This window comes from Canis aureus, chromosome 13, assembly GCF_053574225.1.
Source record: "Canis aureus isolate CA01 chromosome 13, VMU_Caureus_v.1.0, whole genome shotgun sequence".
Classification (NCBI taxonomy): Eukaryota; Metazoa; Chordata; class Mammalia; order Carnivora; family Canidae; genus Canis; species Canis aureus.
The window spans coordinates 27,336,301-27,351,462 of record NC_135623.1 but is presented as its reverse complement, the minus strand read 5'-3'; the positions used below and the strand labels follow the sequence as shown (position 1 = coordinate 27,351,462).

General features: G+C 40.1%; 1 protein-coding gene across 16 annotated transcripts in view; it reads right to left on the bottom strand.

The window, feature by feature from the left end:
• The window catches only part of NAV3 (neuron navigator 3), a 1,006,607-nt gene that overhangs the window by 181,702 nt on the left and 809,743 nt on the right, over positions 1–15,162 (bottom strand). For all 16 annotated transcript variants that reach the window (XM_077845591.1, XM_077845595.1, XM_077845596.1 and 13 more), the window contains one exon: positions 13,846–14,845. In XM_077845591.1, the coding sequence (XP_077701717.1) occupies positions 13,846–14,845 (1,000 nt within the window). The remainder of the gene's footprint in view (positions 1–13,845; positions 14,846–15,162) is intronic.

Sequence of the window (15,162 nt, the reverse complement as noted above, 5' to 3'; positions counted from 1 at the left end):
AATCTACATATATTTGATCCAAATTACCACATCTTAAAAAAATCTCCAGCATGAACTACTAAGACACAGATGGACGCAAAACAGTAGAGCATCATATGCTAGACTGTGTCCTTTGGAGATTTCTCATTTGCTTGGAGTCCCGTTTGTATGACTGAGTTTGGACCATGGCAAGTGGTCACTACATATTTCTTATTTTTAAAGACATCTAGGGGGAATATTTATATGTGAAAGAAAAATTCAGTATGTTTTTTTTAAATCAATTTTTACGTAACATTACTTTTATTCTCAATCCTGGTGCTGAGAGGAAAAAAAGTGTAATCACTGACACCAAAGACACTTTATATTGAGCTGAGAGATGTAGAAGCTCTGAGCTCATTAGGATTTTAAGAAGTCATGGAAAACTTTATGCTGTATGTATGGATATACATGTATATACAGGAATTGATCTAGAAAAGAAAGAGCTATGTAAAAATTCATACAAATGGTCTCTGTGGATTTCTGGCAGACTGTCTTTATTTTATTCTAACTTAAGACTGAATTTAAAAGCACGTCAAAATTAAGAAAAAGGATATACCATTCTAGTGACAGGGCATATCATAAAGGCCAGTAAAGACCTTAACGTTGCTAAAATCAACAAAACACTGTAGCCTTCACCTTCCTTGATATCTTGGCAGCATTAAGAACAGACGACTTATTCTTTTCATGAAATTGTCCTACCCTGGCTTCTATGACAAAAATTTTCCAGGTTGTTCCTCATTCTCTCTGGATGCTACCTTTCTCCTCTTTTGTTTTCTTTTATGCAATCATTAAATATTGTGGTTCTGGGTAGTCAAAAGAAGGGGATACAGAGGCCAAAAATTGTGAGTTCCTCAAAGCAATATACTAAATTTTGTTCAGTTTTCACTGTAGTCTCTTTAGATCATCCGAAACATATTCATTGTATTAGTCACTACCGAGCCACACATGAATCCCAGATTCAAACTCTAACCCAGCATTTTCCTTTGAATTCCAGATGTGTATCACAACCGTTTCATCCACATTACCACTTGGTTGCCACAAGGTTATCTCAAACCCATCATGTACAGAATTAAACTTGTGATCTTTTCTCTATAAACCTGTTCCTTGTTTGCAGTATCCTGGTGAAACCTTTAGAGTTTCATAGGTATGAGGCTGTGCGTGGTCTGATCTCCGTCTGCTTCTCGAGTGTTATCTTGCACAGGACTGCTCTTATCTCCCTCCCGTGGTCACAACAGTCTTCTACCCACTTCTCATAGCTCCCTGCCTTAACAGAGCTTTTACACTCTGTTATTTTCCATCCCTCTTTATCCAATTGAGTCTCTCCCTTCAAGTCTCAGTTCAAGTAACTTTTCAAGAATCATCCCTAGTTTTTAAGTAAAGTCCCAAATTAGAAGAACCTATCGCTCTCTGTATCTTTTTTTTTTAAAGATTTTATTTATTTATTCATGAGAGACACAGAGAGAGAGGCAGAGACATAGGCAGAGAGAGAGGCAGAGAGAGAGGCAGGCTCCATGCAGGGAACCCGATATGGGACTCGATCCCGGGTCTCCAGGACCATGCACTGGGTCAAAGGTGGGCACTAAACCGCTGAGCCATCCAGGGATCCCTCTCTCTGTATCATACTTCATACTCTTGAAATGCAAAATCTGTAATTATTTGATCAGTGCTTCTCTCCCAAACTAGACTTCCATGTTTAAGCTCACTGTTATATTCCAGTGCCTAGCCCTGGTCGCAGCAAATAATTGGTAAATAAATAATCTTACTAGTAATGATGATAAAATATATTATTGAAGTATAGTATATGGAAGGAAGCATGGTATAATGGTGCATGCACTGGGTTCCGATGTAAAACTTGGCCCTGTAACTGAATAGTTATTAACTCATGTGACCCTGCTAAGTTACTTAGCCTCCCTGAACCTCAATTTGCTCATGTATGATAGCCAAGAAAAATAGGTGCCTTGTAAAATAATTGTGAACTCAAGCATCATTATTACTAAAGGCCTGGAAAGGTACTCTCTTGAGGCATGTAGGGTTCTGGTCAACATTAAAATGTGGGGAATTCATCTGGCTCTCTGTGTAGTCCATTTCTTTTCTTCTCTGGCTCTCAGGTTCTCCTATATCTCTATTGACAGCCCCTCCCTACTCACTGCTAAAGCCCACTACAGTTGGTTCTTCTATTTGGCCTACTTTCTTCCTGGCCACTGTACTTCCCTGACCTGTTCCTTAGCCTGCTGTCTCTGAATGAAGGGAGAAAATCCTCTGAAGCTTTCTAAGGATTTTTGTTACTTGCTGAAAAGTTTAAATGGAGAGTATGTCGTGAGACTAGAGACCTCAGGGAAAGCTCACTGGCTGCTGGCCAAGAAGCCTTAGAAAGGCAGGGTGCCTTGGTAAACTGGCTGTGAGCCAGGGCTGGCCTATGGTCCTGCCGACTCAGTATTCAAACACTCATCTCTCAGAAGCTGAGTCACACTAAGTAGTTCACCGTGATGGCTGTCTAAAGCCCAACGCCAATTGGTTTTTATTAGAACATGATTAGCAGCTGGGACAGGAGCCTGAAAGCATGTGGTCATGTTAGTTATGAAGATTCACACACTGCCTCCCTCTAGAAAAATATGCATGGAGCAAAAGCATATTCAGAACATGTATTGAGAGTAGAAATTTTACTTTGCTCTGAACAGATTTTTTTTTAAGGTTTTATTTATTTATTCATGAGAGACAGAGAGAGGCAGAGACACAGGCAGAGGGAGAAGCAGGCTCCATGCAGGGAGCCCAATGGGGGACTCGATCTGAGGACCCCAGGATCATACCCTGAGCCAAAGGGGGAACCTCAACCACTGATCCACCCACGTGCCCTGAACAAACAGATCTTAAAAAGTATTGCTCAGGAGCTGACTGCGGCTATCTTCCTCAGGATATGAGACCCAGTACTCAATGCCATCAGCCATCTCCACACCCCTTGTCTGAGACTCTTTTATAAAAAGGGTGCACACTTCTGAGAGCTCAGTCTTGTCTTAGAAGCCTTTGTTTTGTTTTATTTTTTTTAATGTGTCAGTGTGTATTTCTGGCTAATTCCCTCTTATCTTTTCACTTTAAGTCACAACAGACAATCTTATTTACCTTGTTTTCAAGTTCTTTGGTGTATTTTCCATGGTATTCCCCACACTAACAATGATAGGGAAGCAGATTGATCAAAGAAAGGAACATGGAAAGGTAAAATTTCAAATAATTATAAAAAGGACTTAGAAGACAGCTTTGGTTTGTATATACATGTAAATGAGTCCAGATCTCTGTTCCACATATGTTACAAACCATCCATTTCTCCAGGATTTCCATTCATTATTTGTTAGGGAAGAATCAGATTTTAACTCCAGTCTCCAGAGGGGCAATCACTGCTAACTGGTAAAGATTTAACTTTTATACAAATAATCAAAAAAGTTCAGTTAAGTCTCTGAAGACTCCTAATATGTCATCTTTTTTGTACATGTTTCATTCTAATAAAATAAAAGGATTTGGAGTTGACCCATGAAACAAGAGTTCAGAATCCTAGTGTTCTCCAATCAAAGGGTACATTTTGACAGAGTGGATACTAAAGTGGCACCACTCATTGTTCCCACATAAACTGATACTGCATTTTCCTCATACTTATTGGAAAAAGAAAAAAATAGGTGTCATCATGTTCCTTTAAATTATTTAGAAGACTGGGGTGCCTGGGTGGCTCAGGCGGGTAAGTGGCTGCCTTTGGCTCAGGTCATGGCCCTGGGGTCCTGGGGTGGAGCCTTGCTCAGGGCTCCCTGCTCAGCGGGCTGTTTCTCCCTCTCCTGCCACTCCCCCTGCTCGTATGCACACGCGCTATCTCAAATAAATAAATAAAATATTTGTTAAAAATAAAATAAAATATTTAGAAGACATGCTCTGTGCACACTAACTACTGTGCATTTACAACATGGTCGACATGTTACAGAAACCCGTGGAAACTGTAAAATACAGCATTGCAAAAACACTAATCTATTTAGAGCGCTAATAAGCCAGGCTCTCGGTGTCAGCACTAACTTTTACTAAGGCGCAAAGTGGTGAAAAGTCTAGACTTCACCAATGATTAGCATAAAAGCTATTTCCTGTTGATGTGCACATACTATGTGCCAAATACTATGCCTGGCATTTTAACTATGGCATGTCACTTCCATGTCACAACAATCCTGTTGTTAGGGAATGGATGTCTGCTTCCTCCCCCAAATTCCTATGTTGAAAACTAACCTCCAATAGGATAGCATTAGGAGGAGGAGTCTTTCTTTGTGAGCTAATGAGGCCTTGAGTGGAGAGCGCTGATGCCTGGGCTTCTGGGCTTCGTGTTGTTAGAAAAGAGACCTCGGAGAGCTCCCTCACTCCTGCCAAGCGAGGGTAGAGTGAGGAGATGGTCACCTAGGAACCAGGAAGCAGGCTCTTGGTAGACATGTAAAGTGATAGAATACTTTGATCTTAGACTTCCTGGCCTGCAGAACCATGAGAAAGAAATATTTGCTGTTTAAGCAGCCCAGTCTATGGTATTTTTGTTACAGCGGCCTGAACAGATCAAGACACCTATAATGTAGGTATTATAGATAAATTTAGGCTTCTAGAGGTTGAATAATTTGCCTTAAGTAACAAGCTGGTAGATAATTATCCTGTATTTGAACCTGGCTGCCTCTAAATACTTTTAACCACTCCCCTTCAGTTTAACACCATCCAAACGCCCCAGGACACTATCTCAGTGCATTTAAGGTCTCTTTAGCTGACAGATACCTTGGTCACTAAGTTAATAACACACAATATTTGAATATGACAATATCTATTGGTCTACCTGAAATTTTCTTCTTTACTCTTTACTAACCTTAAATTTTTACTCTTAAAAAAAGAAGCTACTATACATACCACTTCACGGAACTCAACAATAAGTCCTAGATACTATCAACCTGCAAATTTCAAGTTTCATAAATATGAGTGTTTTCTTATTGGTTTAAAAATATATCCTTCTGTGGACTCGTTTTAATATGGATATAGTCACAAATGTGAACACAAATAGAACTCGTCAGAGACAGCAATATTAACTAATGGTCTTATAGTTCCCGATTCATAAATCCAACAAAGGCAAAGTATCTTTCCAAAATCACCAATGGTTTTGCTTTCTTCTTTCCTTTATGTTGGGAAGGTGTACAGGTGACAGCCAGGGCCAAGGACAGAAATCCATCATGGTGGAGAGTAGTTCAGTGTGGATGGGAGATTGGTTAGACTCAGGTGGGTTGAGCAAATAAGAAAATATATTGAAAATCATGGGATCCAGGTTTCTCAATCGACAAGAGGAAATACAAGTATGGAAAGGGAATATACATATTGTCCTCAATTTATGAAAGGGTTACATTCCAATAAGTTGAAAATATGAAAATACCGTAAGTTGAAAATGAATTTATACACTTAACAGACCGAACACCAAAGCTTAGCCTAGTCTACCTTAAACGTGCTCAGAACACTTACATTAACTTCAGTTGGGCAAAACCATCTCACACAAGGCCTATTTTACAACAAAGTGTTGAATACCTCATGTAATTTATTGAATACTGCACTGAAAGTGACCAACAGAATGGTTGTATGGAGGCTGAATAATTGTAAATGCATCAGTTTTGGACTCTTATGATTGCCGGCGGACTGAGCTGGCTCCTCCTGCTTCCCTGCATTACCCGAGAGGGGATCCTACTGTGTATCACTCACCTGGGCCAAAAATAATTTCAAAGTATGATTTCTACTGAGTGCATATTTGCTTTGACACCACTGTAAATTGAGGATTGTCTCTGTGTGTGTATATATATCATAGATAGCTCATAGATACTGAGGAAAAGAATGATATAAGAAGTGTGTGTACCTACATGGATTTACCACTTAGGAAATATGGGAGCAGTGAGATCTTGGTTTCTAAATGCCACTCTCTACTAAAAGAAATTAGGGCTCCTTAGTAAGAGCTACAGCCAAGGTAGGGAGAGTACAAGATGAGCCTGGAACACGTTGAGCCAAAAAGAAATGAAGTTCTCAAGTAATAATGGGGCAGAAGCCAGCGTAAAGGGGATCCCCATAGCGAGATCTGAGAAAATATAAGCATAAATATAATCCTTTGAATACAACAGGAATCCATTAGTCCATACAATCTGAAGACAGAGGGAGAGAGGAAGGGAGAAACGTATCTCTTAACAAAGAAAGCCAAGGCATAAGTGCACAAGGAAGGTGCAGGATTAGAAATCATTTGACCTCCATTAAAGTAGAATATTAATTTATGCAAGAAATCTCAATGGATGCTAAAACTTATGGGTAAAAATAGATCAAGGAGTCAATTCTTTATAGAGTCTCAAGATATCTTCCCACGAAAATACTTATTAAATACAAATGGGGCATAGTAATTCGGGAATGAAAAACCGTGGCAGACATTATCTGAATCAAGGGATCTAATTTACCACCACCAAAATGGGAAGGAGCAATATTGTTGCTACCTGATAGGATGCCATGGAAAGAACATGGCATCATTTCTGTGATGTTCTAGACAAAAAATACAGAATATGCACCTAAACATGAGGAAATATCAGACATTCCCACCCAAATTAAGAAACATTGGACAAAGGTCTGTCTTCAACACATCAGTGTCATGAAGGTCAAGGAAAGACTGAAGAACTGAGGGATATGACATGACAACTGGATTCAATAGTCATCCTCAACCAGTCAAAGGGATACCTCTCTGGCACAATCAGTGAAACTTGAATAAAGTCTCCGGGTGCTCTGAGTGAGTATATATGGGAGTGCTTTGTACTATTCTTGCAAATTTTCTGTAAGCTTAAAATTTTTCCAAGAGCAAATAAAATATAGAAAGAAGAAACAGCAGTGGTTTGATTGGGCAATCTGGCAGTAAAGCCTGGAAGCCAACTACAGAAGGTATTTGATAAAGCTTCTCTGTTGAGAGAATGCCAGCTCTTAGCACTATCCCACACAACAGGCCCTCTTCTAGTGGTGTCTGGATCCCATTTTCAAAATACTGCTGTGTGAGGGAGTTTCAACTGCAACCCGATGCAGAGATCTGTATCAGACCTAGCAAAAGACAAGCTCGCCCAGGCAAGCATTCACTACGCTGTACTTTGTACTGACGACCGATTATGTCCAGCTCACATAAAACCAAAATTGCGGCGTAATCTGCAACGGTAGCTGCAGGGCTCAGAAAAGCTTTGACTTGCATGACGGTTATCTGCTCTACATTTCAATCTTGGTAGATTCACAGCTCCTCCTACTCAATTTACTGGTTCAACAAATTAGCCAAACTTAAAACCCTGTGACTAAACATTTTCAAAATTAATGTTTTGCATTCTTTACCTTTCACAATGTAGTATATGCAACTGTCCATTTTCCCCGTCACTTTCTGGGTAAATCTGAAATCTTGCAAAAACTGGTTACAACAAAAATTTCTCCTGAGAAACCACGATGCTGTTGTATAAGATATATGAAAGAAAGAAAGCCTCTAAATTCAGCCTCTAAATTGACCTAATTTTACAAATCAAGTGTGCAAAGAGGGTCTCCTCTTATATTTAATTCATAGGTTTTCTTCTCTGTATAACAATCTCTTGTCTTATCTAAGGGTTGGGTTCTGTGTGTGTGTGTGTGTGTGTGTGTGTGTGTGTGTTACCCACACTCCCGATTCTGCTCCCTTTGCTTTTAGGCGTTTGCTTCATGTCCAATGCACTGTTTTCCTGGCATTTACTACAAGTGGTCAGAAAATAAGAAAAGAACATGGACCTCAAAATAACAACTTATGTATCTGGTTAACAGCTGTTTTGAAATTTATTGGGATTTAGAAAAAATGCACAGGTCTTTCTTTTCTCCTTAATTGGGTATTTACCTCACTATGGGATTTCATATATGTTTGCGGTCATGAGGAATATAGCTCTAAAGTGACGAATACAAAAGCAATGTAAGAAAACTAACACGTGGGAAGAGGAGAGCTAAGGTAACATTTTTTGAACTCCAGGAAAGGAAAACAAGTTTGAAGAAGACAGCATAAAGGGCAGATGTTGATGCTAGAACATATAGAACAGGAACAAATAGAGCTTCCTTTCTTAACTCTGCTCCTCCCCTTTCTCCTTCCTTTCTTCCTGTAATTGGGACCCCTCATTCAAGTCTAACAAAGCTATGGCTGCAAGTAAGGAAGTTTCTCCCTCATCTAGCCATCGGACATAGTCTGACCTATGCAGTCCTCTTCCACTACCATTCTTCACACACATGCTCATATGCACACACACACACACACACGCTAGCACACGCGCGAGTCCAAGTGCCTGAGACTCAAGAATTTCTATGACAGGCTCCAATCAACCTTCATTTTTCAGGAAATCTGTTCTACTCGCTGACTACCCTACACATCTGGTGTTTATCCTGTTTATAGGGTTCATTGAGTCTTAAAATTCCTTTCCTGTCCTCATTCCTGCATGCCTAAGTCGCACTTATCTTTCAGAACCCAGCTCAAGTGCCACTATCTCTGATTCTGATAGCTAGGGGCAATTTTCCTTATTTTGAAGTCTCAGTGTATCAAATCCAGTTCACTGCTAGAGAGCTTTACCCTTCCTGCTTCATTTTGTAGCCATCCTTGAGTCACTCTCTTGCCTACTATGTACACTGTGGATGATGGAAGGAAAATGACATATGGACATGTGCTGTTTCACTCTGCCCTTGATGCCTTACCCATTGTAGATACTTAGTAGGTAGTCATTTAGAAAAGGAAAAAAATAAGTGAATAAATAAAATGTCCTGAAGAGAAGTACTTCATTCTTTAAATATTTTAAAGCTGTTTATATTTCAATTAAGCCACCTCATTTCTAGGAAGTAAGAGATTTGAGAATTTTCCCTATTCCATTGTACGTTTTTGCTAATTTTTCTATCCTATAGCAGGTGAGTCTAATCCAGGTGGAGGTGTTCCATTCAACAATTTTATTTGGTGTCTATTGTGGGCAGGTTCTGTTCTGGACATTATGCTACTCAATAAGAAACACAAGACTTGCTCTCAATGAGCTTACATTATAGCTGGAAATGGCCGAAGTCACACTTATTAGTTTTCAAAATAATAGCAGATAATGATAAACTATGAATAAAATACAAGAGGATGATGTCATATAATTCTAGCAAGATTCCTATGAAATGTTTCTTTGGACTAGATGGTTGGAGAGGCCTTCTGTGAAGAGGCAGTATGTAAGCAGAGATCTGATGCAAAGAAGTACCCTGTTTTCTCTAGAAGAGAGTCATTATAGGTAGAGAGATCACTAAGCAGGATAGGTTACTTTGTTGAGACACACAACAAAGGCAGGGGTTCAGTGCACCACAGAGAGAATGGTATGAGGGTGGTTTGAGGGCCAGATTACGTAGGCAAGGTGTTTGGGTTTCATTTTTTAAGTGTAATGTAAATCTGATAGATTGTCTTATGATTTGGAATGACATATATAATTTATGCTTTTAGAGGGTTAGAGTCCTTGCTGTGTGGAGGATACTACTGGAAAGGGCCAAAAGTGGAAGCTGGAAGACTCACTGGAAACTGGGTAAGGTTGGTGGTGATGTGGCTTGGACTAGGACAGGTAGGGTGAAAATGGAGAGAAATGCTTGACTGAGGGTATGTTTTGGGGAGACAGCCAATAGGACTGGCTGAAAATACAATGTGTAGGGACAGGGTGATTGAAAATGAAGAATATGGCTTCTTTCCAAATTTTCTTTCTTAGTCTCCCACACAAAGAATCATGCATCCCAACATCTAGTCTCTGTAGTTTTAGTTACCAGCACTTGCCCAGGACTTTATAATCTGCCTACTACATGTTCAGTAAGGCTTGGATTGTAGAATTATAGAATGTCAAATTTGGATGACGCCACAACATTCTCCCTTCTACCTGACAAATTCTGTCTTATGCTTTAAATCTCATCTCTTGCTTACCTCCTGGAAGCATCCACTGACTCCATCCTCATGTAAGACTTAGGGAAACCTTCTACATTATTTCTTGCATATACTTTTATAATAGAAATGATTTTTTAATCTTTATTATGTTTTATCATTATCTCCTATAGACTCAGCTCCTTGAAGGCAGAGGATTTTTAGAAAAAATCTTTGTAACTCTTATTACATAGTATTTGCAGAACGAGTGATGAGTACATAAATGAATAAGTATTTCATGCTTTCCCTTTACCTAAACTATGGCAAGTTGTCATCCTATCATTTCTTAATTATCTGTGGTAGTCACCTTAATACTTAACAAAAGTGGCCTACTACATTCAAATAGGTTTAAATATTGGGAACTTTTGACATTAAATTAAAAAATTCTTTCTTAAAATTTTCACCTTTGATTTCAGTTATCTCCACTCATTAAGTCGATAAAGATATACTAAGTTCAAGACTACTTTTACCACATTGTAGTGATAAATGAGTTACAAAAACTTAATATAGAACATCTTTGCGTTGTATAGGAAGTAGGACTAATACGAAATCCATCAACTTCCAGAGCTCAACATTATATTTATAGAATTCTGACATTCAATTTGTAAGAAAGAGTACTATGAAGCATATATTAGAGTCCCAGAAGGAATAATTAATAACCCAGCCTGACCTAGACACGGGCTGAAAAAAAGGGAAAAAGATCAGCCATCAATCTTCCCATTTTATAGAAGTTATTTATCTTTAAATATCAAAAATATGTATGTTTATACATATACACACATATATATGTATTTTAAACTTACACTCCTTAAAAGCAATTAAGCATTTCCCATCATAAATGAATTCTGATTTAGAATTTTCAATCTACCATTCACATTTTTCCAGTCAGAATCTTTCTAGTAACAATACTTCTAATTGCTATACGTGCAGAAAGAAATGTTGAGCAAAGAAAGTCATGTGAAGGGTCCAGGCATATTTCCGTTCAAAGGCAAACCCCTGTTAGCCCTGTGACTTTCGGAGATGATTACTATTCTGACTTGAAATCTCTGATTCTTCATCTCTGTAAAATGGAGATAACATTCTTTTCTCATGAGTTTATGATATAGTGGAAATGAGAAAATGAATACGAATCTTGTGACATACAGACTTGCATGGGGTACTCAACAACATTACAAAGTAGCTAATTATTACTATTATCTTACTGAATAATTAGCAACTCCCGGAAAGTCTGTCAGGCGTCTTGCAGGACGGGGTTGGAGCAGGCAAAGTCAAAAATACATCAGGGGTCACATAATCCAAACAAAGTGACTCTGGGATATAAATATCTTTCACTGATGGTTAAAAAGCTTAAATACTGACTACCCTACCTTGAGGAGATTCACATGATCATTTATAAAATTATTCTGATTTTATAAAAGACTCCCAGCAACTATCGTCTCATCTATAGACTATAATGTGAAATTTTCTTACTGGATGGTTTTATTTCCAACCACCTGTGTTATTCATAAGAGTACAACTCATTGCTGACATCTGAATCTGGCTCTGTGCTAAAGTTCCTACATGGAGTTGCCTTATTTAATCTTTGAAACACCTAAATAAAGTAGATACTCTTACCCACCACACTTTACAGGATTATAAACTGAAACTTGGGGGAGACTGTTCACTATGTGGCAGGTACTGTCACAAGCCCTGTGTAAATATTAACTCACTTAATCTTCGAAAGAGCCTTATGAGGCTACTTCTATTATCACTCCCATTTTACAGATTAGGAGATTAAGGCGCAGAGTCTTTAAATAGTTTACCCGAAGTCACATGGCTAATAAATGACATTATCAGGATTCTCACCCAGGCAAATCAGCTCTCAGGGTCATCTTCTCAGCAACACAAGATATTATTTCTGAACATTAGTAGAACCAGCGGACTTCACAGTCCACACTCTTAGCTGCTTGACTATATTACCTCAGTTTCATAATCTTCACTTTAAAAAGGGCAAACAGAAACTCAGAGGTTGGACATTTGGCAAGGTCATACAGCTGGTCCATACTTGGACCTGTGAGCCGTGCTCCTTCCTCTTTTTAACAGGGAGTGTTTTATCTTTCAAATGGAAACCAATGAAGTTGTACTCCCTGGATACTTTACGACCAACAAACAAGCCTGTTGCTATTTCCGGGAAGATGCTTGCTAACCTCGCAGGTACAGTCTTTCTGCTTAGATTTGGACTTTTCTGTGAGATTCATTTGTGATGATTAGAAATGACTGATGCCTCTACAGAATAGATTTGAGATGCACGAGTGGGCTGAGCAGGACATATTTAAAACTATGATTTTTTTCTTCCGTATTTGAAATGTGGATTATGATTTTGACATCTTAAATTCTCATTTGTCAGATAGGGACTCTGGAGTTAGAAAGAGCTGACTCCCATCTGATCCAAAGAAAAAGGTTTTAAATGAATTGCTGCTGCTAAAGGCAGAAAAGCAGACTTTAAAAAGAGCTGAGATGCAATAATTAGAAACTTGCTTTGCCGAGGATATAAAGCACCAGAAAAGCACTTGCATTTTTCACTGAAGGATAACAAATCATTATATTTATTTTCTTTCCTTAAAAAACCCACACATTTAATAAATTTAATATGCTTTTAAGCTATTATATAATATTGACACTTACTTAATTATACCAGGTCCTATTTTCTATTCAGAAAAATTTCTCACCTGCTATTGAACTGCCAACCTACCAAAAGGGCAGACATTATTCCTCCCTAAGCATCTCTCACCAGAAAGACAGTGAATAAAAATGGAGACAAAGCAGCAACTGATGTATTTCTAATTGATTAAAACAAACCAGACAATAGGCACAATGCGCTATTTTTGTAACTGTATAGTAGAAGAAATATTTTAAAATATGGCATTTATTGGTATACTTTAATCCTTATAAAATAAGTAAGTATAATGCACAAACTAATAAATGAAGTACAAATACAATAATTATGTAGATGATTATTTTTGCCTCGAAACCTATGCTTATAGATTTTATTCTGGGAATGTAATGCCTTATAAACAACATTTAACAAACACAATGTGCCAGAACATATAGTAAACATACGCACTGCCCTATTATTCTTCTCACCCTGTTAAATAGATATTATTCTGCCTATCAGGCAGGTGAAGACAATGAGGCTAAGAGACGTTAAGTAACTTGTTCAAAGTCACACAGCTGGTAAGTGCCAGACCAGGGCATTGAAGACACATGTGTCGGATTCCGGAGTCCGCCCCTTTAACCATCCTGACACACTTTCTCCCAAGGGTGAAAACAAAAATATCTGTAAACTCTATAAAACTGAGACTTATTTTAAAGGACTACTAATAAAAACAGTAGGAGGAGGGGTAACAGTAATAGACATAGGAGAGAGTCACGGCATCTGGGTTTTACTTCACCTTTGAGAACAAGTTAACTTCTGAAGGCCTCAAGTTTTTTTTTTTTTTTTTTTAAGATTTTATTTCTTTATTCCTAAGAGACACAGAGAAAGAGAGAAAGAGAGAGAGAGAGAGAGAAGGAGACACAGGCTCCCCATAGGGAGACCGATGTGAGACTCGATCCTAGGACCCCAGGGTCACGCCCTGAGCCGATGCAGATGCCCAACCGCTGAGCCACCCAGGCGTCCCTAGAGGCCTCATGTTCTTAAAAAGAAGGGTCAAGAGGGCAGAAGAGGGGAAGAGGAGAAAGGACAAGGCCAGAGCATACTAAATAACGGTTTTCTTAAGAAGTGAAATTCTAGGTGTGCGTCTTGAGGATGCCAATGTTGCAGCGCGCCTAGGAAAGCGCCGGTGTGGCCTGGCCCAGGACGGAGGGCCACCTACCTGTAGATGAACGGCGCCACGGTGGCCGTGTTGGGGTGGCTGTGCTGCTGCTGCTGCTGCTGCTGTGGGAGCTGGACGGTGCCTCCGCCCGCGGGGGGCCCTGCGCTGCCGTCCCTGCCCTCGGGGGGCGCCAGGCAGCCGGGGGCGCCGGCCTTCTCGGCCTTCTCGGCGGCGCTGGGCTTGGGGGAGCCCTGGGGAGGGCCCCCCTTGGTAGTCCTGAACTTCTCTGACTCCTTGCTCACTGCACTGCCGGGCGAAACGGTTGGCTTCGCCATGGGCACCTTGGAGCCCGGTTTCGGAATGCCACTGGAGGAGGGGATTAAGCTCTCTTTCTTGGCCGCTGTCGTCTTGCTACCCTTTGGGATCAAGCTCGCAATTTTTGAGGTCTTCTTTGGAGCCGTCTCTGTCACCTGATCCTTCTCATCCTTGACTGGTTTTTCAGTGCAAACTTTGTTTTTGTCCCTGTTCTTCTCCTCTTTGTCCTTTGGCTGCAGCAAAGACTTTTTATTGCTGAGATTTTTGCTTCCAGCCTTCGGAGGGGCTAGTTTAGGTGATGCTTTGGGGCTGCTACTGGTTGAGCCACCACTATTCAGACCACTGTTAAAACCTTCCGTGTCACCAGACTCAGAAAAGGCATCGTCATCCTTCCCACCATCACTGGGGCCTGAACTGGAGGACTGGGGGGGGCGTAAAGCAGTCCGGGCGTTGACCAGCTTGAATTTTTCAAGCATGGATTTCTGTCCGGAAGAAGTTGTTTTGACCCCCTCCGAGACAGGGGGCTTCAGTCTGTCTGCAGGGGGGGTCGGGGAGGTGGCCGGGCTGGACTGCTTTACCGCCAGCATGGTGGAGGTGGCGCTGTGCTTGACATTCATGGACTTGCTGCGCCAGGGCTTGCAGGCGCTGGGAGAAGGGATGGCAGAGGCAGGGGGCTGCCCAGCAGTGCCAGGGGGCTGCGGGTTCCCATTTACACCTGAAGATGGTTGAGGCCCTTTGGAGGAATCTGGACATGAAGAAAAAAATAATAAAGAAAAAGTTGATCACTTTCGATCATTTACATCACATCCCCGAATACTTCAACTACAGACACAGGAAAGTATCTCTCCTGCAACCTGAAAGCAGACATGCTATGAGGCATCACTTCCGTGATGTAGTTATTTTTATATCATATATCAAAAATTCAGGATCTGAGAGCCACTGATTTTGGAAAATAACTTTTTCTTTTTCCCTTCTAAAATTACTCTTACCCAAATGAACTCTGCTAGTCATTGCTATCTAAAGACAAAACACTATCCTTCCCGTAAGCAATTCTTTATATTT